Source organism: Planococcus citri, chromosome 1, assembly GCF_950023065.1.
Source record: "Planococcus citri chromosome 1, ihPlaCitr1.1, whole genome shotgun sequence".
NCBI lineage: Eukaryota > Metazoa > Arthropoda > Insecta > Hemiptera > Pseudococcidae > Planococcus > Planococcus citri.
The window spans coordinates 15,797,066-15,813,915 of NC_088677.1; the positions used below are offsets into that span (position 1 = coordinate 15,797,066).

The 16,850-nt window shown below is 36.8% G+C and overlaps 1 protein-coding gene across 1 annotated transcript; it reads left to right on the forward strand.

Annotated features, from left to right (window-relative positions):
• The first annotated feature begins 12,978 nt into the window (after nt 1–12,978).
• Marc (Mitochondrial amidoxime reducing component) lies at nt 12,979–15,301 on the forward strand. The gene is made up of 6 exons (XM_065368335.1): nt 12,979–13,517; nt 13,624–13,803; nt 13,889–14,102; nt 14,312–14,523; nt 14,619–14,693; nt 14,779–15,301. Exons 1-6 carry the CDS (start codon nt 13,258–13,260, stop codon nt 14,903–14,905), a joined length of 1,068 nt encoding a protein of 355 aa, XP_065224407.1. The 5' UTR covers nt 12,979–13,257; the 3' UTR covers nt 14,906–15,301.
• The last annotated feature ends 1,549 nt before the right edge of the window (nt 15,302–16,850 follow it).

The following is a 16,850-nucleotide window of genomic DNA, read 5'->3' on the forward strand; positions in this document are numbered from 1 at the left end:
TACTTACAAAATGGCGGCCACTTTGATTGACAAATCAGTCGAAATCGCAGATTTTGCTTCCAACATAGGACTTGCACAAAATTTTTCGAATCGTACAAAGATAGATCGAAAGATCAGGCAAAAATTTATCACCTGTCAAAATTTCAAGTGCCAAAGTGCGTTTTTCGATTTTTGGTGGATTTTTGAAAATCAAATTTAGGCCAAAAATGAAGGGAAAAAATCAAAATCTTACCAAATTGACCAACAAGGCTGAAATTTGGGATAAACCCTATTTTCGACTTGCCAAATCGATTGGAAAGTGTTTCAACCCGTTTTGAGCAGTTCTGGAGCCTCCAGCAAATTTTTGAAACTCGAAATTCCAACAAAATTTCACCAAAATAATGGAGTTGAAAAGCTGAAATTTATTCTGCAAACTAATTTCAATACGCTACGAAGTCAACTGCAGGGGGATTTCAAGTTGTTTTGGAGCCTCCGGTGACTTTTTGAAAATTCCTGGAGCCCCATGTGGGTTCAAGTCATTTTGGAGGCTCCAGAGATTTTTGAAACTTGAAATTTTCAAGTAATCTTTACCGCACTTTTTGGCACATATAAATATTGAGAAAAACACCTTTTACTTGCACTTTTACTTGCACGAAACGTTTTGTGCAAGTAGAAGGTGTTTTTCTCAATACAAAACTTGAAACTCCCGCAACATTTTACCAAGCCAAATGGAGTTCGCAAGCAGAAATTTAGTTCGCAAATTGATTTCAATACGATATGAAGTCGACTACATGATGGTTTTAAATGGTTTTGAAGCTTCCAGCTACTTTTTAGAAATTTTAATTTTTCAAAAAACGCCATGCGACCTTTCAAAAACTTGCTGGAGGCTCCAAAATGACTTGAAATCCACCAGCAGTCGAATCGTAGCGTAGGTATCGAAATTAGTTTGCAGAATCGACTTTCCAACTCCATATTTGATGAAATTTTCTGGGAATTTCGAGTTTCAAAAATGTGCTGGAGGCTCCAGTAATTTTCAAAAGGTCACTGGAGGCCAAAACGACTTGAAATCGACCTGCAGTCGACTTCGTAGCGTATTGAAATTAGTGTTTGCAAAGTGAATTTCAGCTTTCCAACTCCATTTTGATGAAATTTTGTGGGAATTTCGAGTTTCGAAAATCTGCTGGAGGCTCCAGAACTGCTCAAAACGGGTTGAAACAGTTTCCAATCGATTTGGCATGCCGAAAATAGGGCCAACTTGTTCTGAAGCCTGCGGCCGAGTTAATATTTCAGTGTCCCAAAAAACACCGTAAACTCTACCCAAATAGACGTTAACATGTATGCTCGCGATTCGTGTTTGCAAATATACCCACTTGGCGGATTATACACAATTTTTCAAAATTCTGGGTGTGTTTTTGTAGAGCAATTTTATATTTTAAAACCTGTATGTGATTTCTAGTCATTCTGGAGCCTCCAGCGGAATTTTTAATTCTTTACTTTTTTTCAATGAAGTATGAAGTCGCTGGTCAAGGTTTGATTCCAAACCAGCAGAAACCGATTTTGGGGAAAAGGGTATGTAATCTGTCCAGTGAGTCATCTTGAGTTTACAAGGAAAACGTGCTTTGAACATAATTTTATGTAGTTTTTGAAATACCTACTGAAGTTTTCAAAATGACGCTCAAAGTTCCAGAACGGTTTTGATCTCTTGCAGTCGATTCTGCTCGTTGGAATTGGAGTACCTACATAATAAATTTCAGCTTTCCAACATCTTTTGGAAAACTTTTGAGAAAATCTCAGCTTTCAACAATCTGCTAGAGATACCAGAGCTGCTCAAAATAATTTGAAACTGTTTTTAATCAATTCAGATGTTCGAAAGTAGAATATAAATACGTACACAAAAGTCCAGCTTTCTATTTAAAGTCAGTAAAATTTTAATTTTTCGAGCCAAATTTGTTTTTTGAAAATTTTTCAAAAATCGAAAAAAGGACTTTGGTGCCCGAAACTTTATAGCTAGATGGTATCTTCGCATACTCTTTTGATCTGGACTTGTCTCGCTCAAAAATTTTGGGCCAGTTCTGATATTCTTGGCAAGAATTAACATTTTAAATGCATGTACAAAAAATTGCAGTTGAAAAAACTAGGGAAATTAGGTATGCTTATTCCAAAGAAGTTGAAGCTGTACATTTCAATTTTTTAAACTTTTTCCGACGATTTAAAAAAAATTGGGGCCAAAGAATACCATTTCAAGCACATACGTGTCTGTAGAAAACCCAACTAAAACGCTACGAAAATTATAATATGGTTAGAAAAAAAATTTCCAAAGTTTATGAGGGCTAATCAAATTTTTCTGATGTTTTTTTGAAAATTTTAGACCTAAGAAAGGTCATTTCGAAAGCACGCCTAAGAAATTGTACCAAAATGCTGAGAAAAATGACTTTCAAGGTTACAGTTTTCCAATAAAATTTTCCTTCTATTTTGTGGATACTTGAATGTTATTTCAATTTTGGACCTACAAAATACCATTTCAACTTCGCTTTTTGGAAATCACACCCAATGGATAAGATGGTTAGTGCTAGAAAAAAAAATAATTTCCGAGATGGAAACTTCCTAAAAGAATTTTTCGTGTTGAAAAATCTGCCTGAAAGTGACAAATAACACCTCGAAAGCTTTAATTTTGGTATTCAAATTCATTCTACCCGCCAAATGTGCAGGTCTCAAGGTAGGTATCAGTGAAATTTTAATTTCGATGAACTTTTTTCTGTTTCAAATTTTTACCATATCAAAAATTGGCTAATTTTCGAGTCAAATTTTCGAGTCAAATATGATTTTTAAAAATTCAGAAAAATCAGAACATGAACTTTCACATTAAAAACTTTCACTGAAATGAGAAAATAACATTCAACTAAAGCACCTAAAATTTTTGTCAACATGATAAATTGCTAAAATAAAACAGAACCCTAATAAAGCATTTTAAATATGTAGCTAAAATATCACGTACCTCTACCTATGAAAATCATAACCGCATTGGTACGCATGCGACGTTGTCAAATAATGTGATCTCGGTATTAGCGCGCGGCGTATCCCGCGAAATATACGACGACACGACCGCGGCGCAGCGAGTGAACATCCGACTCAACTACAAATGTATATCCGTAGACGTTTCACGCTAAAAACGAGATCATAGCTGAAACTTTGCACAGAGGTAGTAGGTGATCTCGTTATTAACGTGCGCCATCTAAAAAAAACCGAGATCACCAAAAATGAGTCGGTGATCTCGTATTGCACTATGTATGTATATTTATGATCTCGTTTTACACTATATTTACATATATATATATATATATATTTGCTCGCGACCAGACATGTCAACTATGCTTGGCATATATGCAGAAAAGTGAACAAAATTTTAAAATTGGTATAATTTCTGTTCTAAATCACTTATTAAAATTTTATTTGCAGATTCAGTCTAATATTAAAAAAATCTATGTTTTGAAAAAAGTAATCAGATTTTTAGACTAAATTTTGAAGAAAATTTTTGAAAATGGAGTCAAAGTAATTTGAATTTCGAGAAAGTTAAGACACCAAAAGAAAGCTTAAACAGCATAAAAATTTTTGATGTTTTTAAATTTTCCATAGGCCAATAAAATATTGAAAAATTTCAAGTCAAATTTGTTGTTGCGTACACTTAGGATCGATGTATTTGCATACATCTCCACCAGCACATCACATTCTACTCACTACAAATTGACTGTAGACCCTGCGTTCGTCCTCGCGCCTTGATTTCTAAGCCATGCGCCCTCTGGTGGAAGTTTCTGAAAACTCATAGTTGACTTGTATAGTAAAATTAACCCATGACTTGTCAACTATAGTTGAGAAGTTGGTCAGTCCACTTGTATAGTAAAATTAACCCATTCAATAGTTGACATGTCTGGATACTAATACCTATATATATATATGTTCACGACAGCACACTTATGAACCCATGTATGGGTTAATCTTGCATAAGAAGTGAACCAGTAGGTTTACCAGCCTGGCTCACTTCGTAAAGGCTAAAGTTACATAACAAGTGAGCCACCTGTTTCAAACTAGTTTTGTCAAAGTTAGCTGCGCGCACCAAATGTTTCTCAGAGATGTTCGCTAGATGTAGTACTAACATGAGGCCTATAGAATAGGAAGTACTGGTCGGCATACCCAAAGCCCTGTTGAAATTGGGTATGCATGATGATAAATTTGACTAATGATTTTTCTGCATTTTATTGCTCTATGGGAATACTGTTGATACCAAAAATTTTGATGTGGTTCAGACTTTTTGACAACCAAGCAATTTTCACAAAATTCAATATAGTTCAAAAAATTTTTAAATTTTTTTGAAAAAATTTTCTCCAAAAATTTTTTATTCTGTTTCTTGATACAGATAAATTATATATTTCAATGACTGTGCAATTAGAATTTCGATTAGTTAATTAGAACAGAAATTGAAAATGATTCTAAAAATTTTGAAATTTTGAAAAATTGGCTCATAAGCCTACCGCGATGCCTATATATATATATCGGACTACACCAGTCCGACTTCGGACTACACCAGTCCGACTTCGGACTACACCAGTCCGACTTCGGACTACACCAGTCCGACTTCGGACTACACCAGTCCGACTTCGGACTACACCAGTCCGACTTCGGACTACACCAGTCCGACTCCGGACTACACCAGTCCGACTCCGGACTACACCAGTCCGACTCCGGACTACACCAGTCCGACTTTGGACTACACCAGTCCGACTTTGGACTACACCAGTCCGACTTCGGACTACATTAGCGTTGATATACTTCTGGCTCTGTCTTATGGTTTACAGATGCAGCAGTCATACCAATAGATCTATGTGTATCGTGTTTATTGTACTCAGTAACAAGCTTTGGTAGAATTTTTATCCAATGATGATTTTGGTTGACTTTAAAATGCAGCTTCATTTTCTCATTTAATGTTCTGTGAAATCTGTCTACCATGGCTGCTTTGATGTCAGTGAATGTATGGTACATGATAATGTTATTTTCCTTCAACAATTTTTTGAAAGTAAAATTTACAAATTCTTTACCACGATCAGCATGCAGCAATTCAGGTTTTTGATTAGGTCTTTTGCACTCCAGTATTTTACAAAATGCTTCAGTAACATCTTTTGCAGATTTTGATTTCAGAGGTATATACACCAAGCATGCTTGCTGAAACAGTCTATAACATTTAGAATATTGGTGTAACCATCATTTCCTTTTTTATACTGTGTCATGATCAATAAGTCAGCTTGCCAAATGTGATCAATACCTTTGGTGATGATTTGGCGAGTTTTGAATTTTTTAATCACGGGTTTATGCCATTTAAGAGCTAAATCCATTTTTTCAAATATCAGAAATCTGAAATCATATATATGTATTTATGCAGAAACTTCAAACACAAATGACCACAAATGACTTGACTTAATTTTTGATCCTGCTCATGATTATAAATTACTTTGGCTTTCTTTCCAAAGTAAACAAGTAGTTCAGCAGGTGGGGCAACACCAAAAGAGTTGTAATATTCTACATTTTGACCTCATTTCACATATGCTACCCAATGAGTACCTGGACTAGAGATTGAATCTAAATTCACAATAGCAGACTACACCAGTCCGACTTCGGACTACACCAGTCCGACTTCGGACTACACCAGTCCGACTTTGGACTACACCAGTCCGACTTCGGACTACACCAGTCCGACTTCGGACTACACCAGTCCGACTTCGGACTACACCAGTCCGACTTCGGACTACACCAGTCCGACTTCGGACTACACCAGTCCGACTTCGGACTACACCAGTCCAACTTCGGACTACACCAGTCCGACTTTGGACTACACCAGTCCGACTTCGAACTACACCAGTCCAACTTCGGACTACACCAGTCCGACTTCGAACTACACCAGTCCGACTTCGGACTACACCAGTCCGACTTCGGACTACACCACTCCGACTTCGGACTACACCAGTCCGACTTGCCATATAATCATTGATATACTTCTGGCTCTGTCTTATGGTTTACAGATGCAGCAGTCATACCAATAGATCTATGTATATCATGTTTATTGTACTCAGTAACAAGCTTTGGTAGAATTTTTATCCAATGATGATTTTGGTTGACTTTAAAATGCAGCTTCATTTTCTCATTTAATGTTCTGTGAAATCTGTCTACCATGGCTGCTTTGATGTCAGTGAATGTATGGTACATAATAATGTTATTTTCCTTCAACAATTTTTTGAAAGTAAAATTTACAAATTCTTTACCACGATCAGCATGCAGCAATTCAGGTTTTTGATTAGGTCTTTTGCACTCCAGTATTTTACAAAATGCTTCAGTAACATCTTTTGCAGATTTTGATTTCAGAGGTATCTACACCAAGCATGCTTGCTGAAACAGTCTATAACATTCAGAATATTGGTGTAACCATCATTTCCTTTTTTATACTGTGTCATGATCAATAAGTCAGCTTGCCAAATGTGATCAATACCTTTGGTGATGATTTGGCGAGTTTTGAATATTTTAATCACAGGTTTATGCCATTTAAGAGCTAAATCCATTTTTTCAAATATCAGAAATCTGAAATCATATATATGTATTTATGCAGAAACTTCAAACACAAATGACCACAAATGACTTGACTTAATTTTTGATCCTGCTCATGATTATAAATTACTTTGGCTTTCTTTCCAAAGTAAACAAGTAGTTCAGCAGGTGGGGCAACACCAAAAGAGTTGTAATATTCTACATTTTGACCTCATTTCACATATGCTACCCAATGAGTACCTGGACTAGAGCTTGAATCTAAATTCACAATAGCAGACTACACGAGTCCGACTTTGGACTACACCAGTCCGACTTCGGACTGCACCAGTCCGACTTCGGACTACACCAGTCCGACTTCGGACTACACCAGTCCGACTTCGGACTACACCAGTCCGACTTCGGACTACACCAGTCCGACTTCGGACTACACCAGTCCGACTTCGGACTACACCAGTCCGACTTCGGACTACACCAGTCCGACTTCGGACTACACCAGTCCGACTTCGGACTACACCAGTCCGACTTCGGACTACACCAGTCCGACTTCGGACTACACCAGTCCGACTTCGGACTACACCAGTCCAACTTCGGACTACACCAGTCCGACTTTGGACTACACCAGTCCGACTTCGAACTACACCAGTCCAACTTCGGACTACACCAGTCCGACTTCGAACTACACCAGTCCAACTTCGGACTACACCAGTCCGACTTCGGACTACACCACTCCGACTTCGGACTACACCAGTCCGACTTGCCATATAATCATTGATATACTTCTGGCTCTGTCTTATGGTTTACAGATGCAGCAGTCATACCAATAGATCTATGTATATCATGTTTATTGTACTCAGTAACAAGCTTTGGTAGAATTTTTATCCAATGATGATTTTGGTTGACTTTAAAATGCAGCTTCATTTTCTCATTTAATGTTCTGTGAAATCTGTCTACCATGGCTGCTTTGATGTCAGTGAATGTATGGTACATAATAATGTTATTTTCCTTCAACAATTTTTTGAAAGTAAAATTTACAAATTCTTTACCACGATCAGCATGCAGCAATTCAGGTTTTTGATTAGGTCTTTTGCACTCCAGTATTTTACAAAATGCTTCAGTAACATCTTTTGCAGATTTTGATTTCAGAGGTATCTACACCAAGCATGCTTGCTGAAACAGTCTATAACATTCAGAATATTGGTGTAACCATCATTTCCTTTTTTATACTGTGTCATGATCAATAAGTCAGCTTGCCAAATGTGATCAATACCTTTGGTGATGATTTGGCGAGTTTTGAATATTTTAATCACAGGTTTATGCCATTTAAGAGCTAAATCCATTTTTTCAAATATCAGAAATCTGAAATCATATATATGTATTTATGCAGAAACTTCAAACACAAATGACCACAAATGACTTGACTTAATTTTTGATCCTGCTCATGATTATAAATTACTTTGGCTTTCTTTCCAAAGTAAACAAGTAGTTCAGCAGGTGGGGCAACACCAAAAGAGTTGTAATATTCTACATTTTGACCTCATTTCACATATGCTACCCAATGAGTACCTGGACTAGAGCTTGAATCTAAATTCACAATAGCAGACTACACGAGTCCGACTTTGGACTACACCAGTCCGACTTCGGACTGCACCAGTCCGACTTCGGACTACACCAGTCCGACTTCGGACTACACCAGTCCGACTTCGGACTACACCAGTCCGACTTCGGACTACACCAGTCCGACTTCGGACTACACCAGTCCGACTACACCAGTCCGACTTCGGACTACACCAGTCCGACTTCGGACTACACCAGTCCGACTTCGGACTACACCAGTCCGACTTCGGACTACACCAGTCCGACTTCGGACTACACCAGTCCGACTTCGGACTACACCAGTCCGACTTGCCATATAATCGTTGATATACTTCTGGCTCTGTCTTATGGTTTACAGATGCAGCAGTCATACCAATAGATCTATGTATATCGTGTTTATTGTACTCAGTAACAAGCTTTGGTAGAATTTTTATCCAATGATGATTTTGGTTGACTTTAAAATGCAGCTTCATTTTCTCATTTAATGTTCTGTGAAATCTGTCTACCATGGCTGCTTTGATGTCAGTGAATGTATGGTACATGATAATGTTATTTTCCTTCAACAAGTTTTTGAAAGTAAAATTTACAAATTCTTTACCACGATCAGCATGCAGCAATTCAGGTTTTTGATTAGGTCTTTTGCACTCCAGTATTTTACAAAATGCTTCAGTAACATCTTTTGCAGATTTTGATTTCAGAGGTATATACACCAAGCATACTTGCTGAAACAGTCTATAACATTCAGAATATTGGTGTAACCATCATTTCCTTTTTTATACTGTGTCATGATCAATAAGTCAGCTTGCCAAATGTGATCAATACCTTTGGTGATGATTTGGCGAGTTTTGAATTTTTTAATCACAGGTTTATGCCATTTAAGAGCTAAATCCATTTTTTCAAATATCAGAAATCTGAAATCATATATATGTATTTATGCAGAAACTTCAAACACAAATGACCACAAATGACTTGACTTAATTTTTGATCCTGCTCATGATTATAAATCACTTTGGCTTTCTTTCCAAAGTAAACAAGTAGTTCAGCAGGTGGGGCAACACCAAAACAGTTGTAATATTCTACATTTTGACCTCATTTCACATATGCTACCCAATGAGTACCTGGACTAGAGATTGAATCTAAATTCACAATAGCAGACTACACCAGTCCGACTTCGGACTACACCAGTCCGACTTCGGACTACACCAGTCCGACTTCGGACTACACCAGTCCGACTTCGGACTGCACCAGTCCGACTTCGGACTACACCAGTCCGACTCCGGACTACACCAGTCCGACTTCGGACTACACCAGTCCGACTTCAGACTACACCAGTCCGACTCCGGACTACACCAGTCCGACTTCGGACTACACCAGTCCGACTCCGGACTACACCAGTCCGACTTCGGACTACACCAGTCCGACTTCGGACGACACCAGTCCGACTTCGGACTACACCAGTCCGACTTCGGACTACACCAGTCCGACTTCAGACAGTCCGACTTCGGACTACACCAGTCTGACTTCGGACTACACCAGTCCGACTTCGGACTACACCAGTCCGACTTCGGACCACACCAGTCCGACTTCGGACTACACCAGTCCGACTTCGGACTACACCAGTCCGACTTGCCATATAATCGTTGATATACTTCTGGCTCTGTCTTATGGTTTACAGATGCAGCAGTCATACCAATAGATCTATGTATATCGTGTTTATTGTACTCAGTAACAAGCTTTGGTAGAATTTTTATCCAATGATGATTTTGGTTGACTTTAAAATGCAGCTTCATTTTCTCATTTAATGTTCTGTGAAATCTGTCTACCATGGCTGCTTTGATGTCAGTGAATGTATGGTACATGATAATGTTATTTTCCTTCAACAAGTTTTTGAAAGTAAAATTTACAAATTCTTTACCACGATCAGCATGCAGCAATTCAGGTTTTTGATTAGGTCTTTTGCACTCCAGTATTTTACAAAATGCTTCAGTAACATCTTTTGCAGATTTTGATTTCAGAGGTATATACACCAAGCATACTTGCTGAAACAGTCTATAACATTCAGAATATTGGTGTAACCATCATTTCCTTTTTTATACTGTGTCATGATCAATAAGTCAGCTTGCCAAATGTGATCAATACCTTTGGTGATGATTTGGCGAGTTTTGAATTTTTTAATCACAGGTTTATGCCATTTAAGAGCTAAATCCATTTTTTCAAATATCAGAAATCTGAAATCATATATATGTAGGGTCACGGGTGGTTAGTTGTCAATAATTGTTAGTTGTCAAATTGCATTTTTAAAAGGATACATGAACGCTATCTCCACGAAACCTTCATAATAACTTCATGCTATACCTACTAATGTTCCAACATGCAAAATTGGCAACATAGCTTTTTATTTGGGGATACAGTTTTGAAAAAAGTGATTTTACAGGTGCGAAGTTACACATGTTAAATTGGAACTTTTCGTTTTTAAACATCAAAAATTTGTCAAAAGTAAATAAATTATACATCAATTTAAAGGAAATTTTATCAGGGATTCAGTAATCACATGTTCAATTACAAAAAATTTTGAAATGAATAAAATTTTTTGGTACAAAGATGAAAAACTTGAAGTTGTTAGTTGTCAAAAAAGGGAATATTGTTAGTTGTCAATGAGATAGTTTACCAAAATATGCATCAAAGTGGAAAAATATTTTCAGAAAATTATCTATTGCATTATTGAATCATTTTTTTTCTGCCTTTCATTCTATAAAACGAATAAAAAGTTGAATTTGTCGATTTACCTACGCCAAAAAAAAATTCAAAGAATGACCAGTCAATTTTTAAGTCGTTTATGGATATTTTTTCAAGTTTTTGGGTTTTTCTAATAGTTTAGTCCTTCTCATGTGTTATCTTTTTGAAAATTTTCGAAAATTGAATTGTAAGTTTTTTTTTATCAATAGTGAATGCGTGTTTGACAACTTACAACAGGGTTGGTTGTTAGTTGTCACAAAAAAGTATCTCACTAAATCCACCATTAACTATTCATCACATGAACCAAAATTCAATTTAAAAAAAAAAAAACATGCGCAAAGAATCAAGCTTTCAAATGAGCCCAAAACCGCAAAAAAATATCCATAAATGGCTTCAGAAACTTCAAAAAACATTTTTTTTTGACAACTAACCACCCGTGACCCTATTTATGCAGAAACTTCAAACACAAATGACCACAAATGACTTGACTTAATTTTTGATCTTGCTCATGATTATAAATTACTTTGGCTTTCTTTCCAAAGTAAACAAGTAGTTCAGCAGGTGGGGCAACACCAAAAGAGTTGTAATATTCTACATTTTGACCACATTTCACATATGCTACCCAATGAGTACCTGGACTAGAGCTTGAATCTAAATTCACAATAGCAGACTACACCAGTCCGACTTTGGACTACACCAGTCCGACTTCGGACTACACCAGTCCGACTTCGGACTACACCAGTCCGACTTCGGACTACACCAGTCCGACTTTGGACTACACCAGTCGGACTACACCAGTCCGACTTCGGACTACACCAGTCCGACTTCGGACTACACCAGTCCGACTTCAGACTACACCAGTCCGACTTCGGACTACACCAGTCTGTCTTTGGACTACACTAGTCCGACTGTAGTCTGACTTCGGACTACACCAGTCCAACTTCGGACTACACCAGTCCGACTTCGAGTCTGACTTCGGACTACACCAGTCCGACTTCGGACTACACCAGTCCGACTTCGGACTACACCAGTCCGACTTCGGACTACACCAGTCCGACTTCGGACTACACCAGTCCGACTTCGGACTACACCAGTCCGACTTCGGACTACACCAGTCCGACTTCGGACTACACCAGTCCGACTTCGGACTACCCCAGTCCGACTTCGGACTACACCAGTCCGACTTCGGACTACACCAGTCCGACTTCGGACTACACCAGTCCGACTTCGGACTACCCCAGTCCGACTTCGGAAGTGTGCATGAGTGCTCAGAGATGTTCGGGTGTGTTTGGGAAAATTGGGGGGGTGTGCACGATTGCTCAGAGATGTTCGGGTGTGTTTGGGAAAATTCGGGGGAGTGTACGAGTGCTCAGAGATGTTCGGGTCTGCAACTTCCCCAACTTGAAATTCTCGTAGGATGCTTTCATTCACTTCCAGATCAATTTTTCCATTAACCTGATTTTTATTCATATTCACATTCATCTTTTACATGATATAAATCAAAAACCAAGCATTTTACGTTGGAAAAATCTCACGACATTGTGTCGATTGGTAATTTGATTATCTACAACTTTGTTCACTTGAGATTTTTGTAGGATGCTCCCTTTGAAACGCCAATCCTTGAATATTTCAGTTTTCAACTGAGACCTTGACCCTACAACTTCTGACAATATCAAACAGATAGAAAACATTCTGAAATTCATCACCGAAATCATTAATCAATCTGTCGAACCAAATCTAGACTAACCCCTCGAGACTAGGCATAAAAGAAGCAGGTAGTATGTATCTACCTTCTTCGACATCGACATCCGCGTATGTATGGGTCTTTGTGTTAGGTACTTCGCCACATTATTCTAGTATAGGTACTTATCACGTGTGCTAAGCTCTAAATAAGTAGATATTCGTGTAGGTACTTTTATTTTACATTAATTCTTTTTTGAAAATTATTTTTACGTGGGTTTTAAAAATTCACAGCACGTCGTTTACTTATTAGCTGATTTATCGCCGCGACGCCGAACGAAAATACCATAAAAATAGATACCTAACCAGTTTTGATCAAGTCACCACCAATACCTCATCGCCGGACTACGCAGTATGATAAACAACACGTGAAATTCAGTTGTGTATTGACGCTTAAAACGCTCAAAGTTTATTCCTATATACTTAGTTATAGCATCTAGACTAAAATACTCGAGAAAATGGGTACCTACCTACATACATTTTGTTTCAGTCGTTGATAAATTACCCACCGTTATAGCTTCATTATCTTATCTCCTCGTGTATTTTTATAATTAAAACCGAGTAATAATTGATCTATCGAACGACTCGAGTACAATATCTGTGTACTTTTTGCGCGAAACGATGTCTACATCTTTTAAATACCTAACTCCTGGAATAATTGCAGCATCTGCCGCAGTGACCGTCGCGTATGCGTGGTATTGTTATCGAAATCGCGATCGAATTCCGGCCAAGTGGAAATTAATCGGGTACGTTGATAAAATAGCCATCTATCCGATCAAATCGGGTAATTATCGAGAGTTGGAGGCTGCCGAATGTACCGAATTGGGGTTAAAGGAGATTCAGGATGGAGAGCAGTCTGGAAAACATATTTTTCGAGATAGGTAAAGTAGCTTCGATCATACGAGTACTTACCTATAGTTAATTTCCTATCTTAAGTACATTTTTCTTCATTTTATTTCGTTTTTTTTTTTTTTTTTTTTTCAACAGAGAATTTCTAATTTACAATGTCAAGGAAAAGGAAGTACTGAGATTGATAAAGACCAAAAAAGCTGTATTAATATCAGCCTTCAGTACCGATGAGAACACTGTGACATTTCAAGCTCCCAATGTACCGGATTATGAGCTCAATTTGCCCAGCGTGATTGAAAATGCGAAACGTGTCGAGATGTTGGTTAAAATTAGAGTCGTATTTTTAATGGAAATCAACGAGATTTCATTCGTCTGATAAAATAATATGTCTTTTTTTTTTTAGAGGAAGATACGGATTCCCTATTGAAACTATCGACTGTGGCGACGAAGCAGCGAGATGGGTATCAAATTACTTAACCTCTGGTAAAAATGAAGACGAATTTCGTATGGGATTTTATGTGGAAAATGTTACCAAGAGAACTAATGTTGTGGAATTGATGTCGAGCCAGAGTAAAAAATTCTTGTCAGTTTACAAACATATGAGACAAAGTGATGGGGTATGTGTAGATTCAAGTCTTCATTTCATAATTTTATTTTTTTTTATTATCATTTCATTTATTTTTGATTAATTAATTAATATTTAATTGTATTTTTAGCAAAAACTAATGATCCCACAGCACATTTTTAATTAGTTGGTAATAAATTAAGATTATTCGAAGCTCACAGGGCGAAGTTCACTTACCTACCAAAATAATTATTTTTTCAGGGATTATACGCTTGGATTACAAGTTACCTCGTAACAAATAAATCATCGTTCGACGAAATAAATGATTGTTTAGCCGAAGAAGACAAAGCCAATATTTATAATTTCAGGCCAAACATCATAGTCAAAGGATGCGATCCTTTCGTCGAAGACGAATGGAAATGGATTAAATTCGGAAATGATGTCGTCATGCGATACTTCAAACCATGCACCCGGTACCTGCAGCTGAATATCACCTGCTTCAATATAATATCTTTGAACAACTTAGTTACCTTATTACTAAAATTAAACATTATTTTTTACTCGACAGATGCACAGTTACAACAATTAATCCCGATACTGGTGAAATAAACAAGAACTTGGAACCGTTTAGGATGTTGAAAAAGTACACGAGTATAATTTTCTATCAATAAGGATTAATTTCAGATGAAAAAACGTGCTTATCGTTGATGTTCGGATTTCATTTTCAGATGTAGAAAAGTCAAAGACGTAAAAGGATACGATCTTCAAGGAGATTTACCCGTCTTTGGGGCTAACATGGGATTATACGTGCCAGGAAGATTGAAAGTTGGAGATCCTGTATATGAAGGTGTATAAATGTGTCAGTGCTTACGCCCTTCTGTGTCCCTGGAGAAAGAGAAAACAAACTTTTCTCATTGAAAATATGTAAATTTTAAACAACGTGTATAATTCATAATTCGTGAATTTTGAACGAAAATCGAATTCTGCGAGTTTTTATATGCAAAACAAATAGGCAGGTACCTACTGATTAAAAGCAACATTGTAAGTTCGGAAGAAGAGAATTTCGAAAGGTTCCATTGTAAAAAAATCTTATTTGAAATCACTTTTCTCGCTTATATCATTTAAGAAGATTTTTTCACATCTTACTCGTACATGGAAAGAGTTTTTCACTCAATACCTATTGCAATAAGTTGAATTTACTGGAAAACTCGTATTAAGTATAACAAAAAAAATTCATTCTGATTCTTATAATTTACTTTGTCTTTTATTTGTGCAGCTTTCAATATGTGCTTTACTTTTACAGTCAAAGCATATAAATCAAGATATGAGCCGAGTTTAATTTAAAAAATTAAAAATTCAATGCTTCGACGTAGAGATCTGAGATTCCACTTTCAGTTCCTGGTAACAACTGAACACGACTACAAAAAAGTAATAATTTATGCCTGAAAAAATATTTACAATAGGTATATAATGTAAAACAAACGATGAAACGATAAACCGACATATTGATATTAAAATATATCACCTGTCCAAATCATCAAGCTGCTTTCAATGATAATCATTTTAGAAAAAGTCATAAAATCTTTGATTTTTCCCTCAGCGAAAATGTGCCAAATTATGTAGATTAAGGCAGGACCAAGCATTACAGCAATCGCACCACTTATCAATCCTAGTAATTGTACCATCATGAAAGGTATCATCCATTTCGGCCTTTGCTGAAAAATGTGAAGCAGATAACTGATAAGGTAGGTATAATACTAAAATTTGAAAATTAAGTTGGTAAATTCCAAAAAAACCCACCTTGAAAACTCCAAAAATCCCAGACAATATGATAATTATGAGAACAGCACTGATCAAAACAACGATTACATTCAAAGCCTGGAGTTCAGAACCAGACACGACTGATGACCATAAATTAACGACGATATTGGTAACTAGGGCTATCTGATACAATATTCATTTTATGCACTTGAAGTTTTTGTTTTACAGAAGAATGATATGTAGGGTAATGAAAAGGCTATAGAAACCAAACTCACCAAACTGAGAACGAAAATTATTGCTGTTCCAGTCTTCGAAGAGCATCCACAACAACAAAGCTGTCTAATATGCATGATTCGATCACATTCGCTCGAGCTGATTTTGAGGCAGCTTTGCACTAATCCCATTCAGGTTCAAACTGTAAAATGTAAAATCAAGTGCAGCCTTATTAAGTGTCAGTTCATCGGGGTAATACCCTTTGAATGTATAATCGAAAGCAACACCTGTAAATATATAAATAAATTTAACACGATAGGGAAATAACTTATTGTTAGTCCCTTTTGTACCTTCCTAATTAATTAAGCGGAAAAACTTTAATTGAAAAATAATTAATTCGATGAAAAATTTTACCATCCAACGTGAACGGTTGCAAAGCTTTTACCGGTAGAGCCTTTAGACACTAGATAGGTAATCATTTTGCTCATGAAATCAAAGAAAAGTTAACTTGATGTGTGCAGGAATATGCAGGTATTGGTGCAGGTGTCTCTGAATACATATAATGAGTAGCATTTGAAAAAATATGAGTTGAAAAAAATATGTGCTTCTGTAGATATACACTACATGCCTATATGAATATGAGAGCAGAACTCACTTGACTCAGAACTATTAACTAAAAGTAGTTCTCAAGAAAAATTTCCCAGCATACGATTTCACAAAAGGAGTAGGTATTCAAATAATAATTAAATGATTACACCGACATTTCAATTTTGATGCTTACTCGCTATTTGAAAAAAAAAACAAAAAAAATTTATAACAGCATGCA

Excerpts from the sequence above, each read along its gene's own strand:
- Marc (XM_065368335.1), top strand. The coding sequence starts at position 13,258 with ATGTCTACATCTTTTAAATACCTAACTCCTGGAATAATTGCAGCATCT. Across the intron at positions 14,524-14,618 it reads TACTTCAAACCATGCACCCG|ATGCACAGTTACAACAATTA; the intron begins GTACCTGCAGCT and ends TTTACTCGACAG. Across the intron at positions 14,694-14,778 it reads CCGTTTAGGATGTTGAAAAA|ATGTAGAAAAGTCAAAGACG; the intron begins GTACACGAGTAT and ends TTTCATTTTCAG.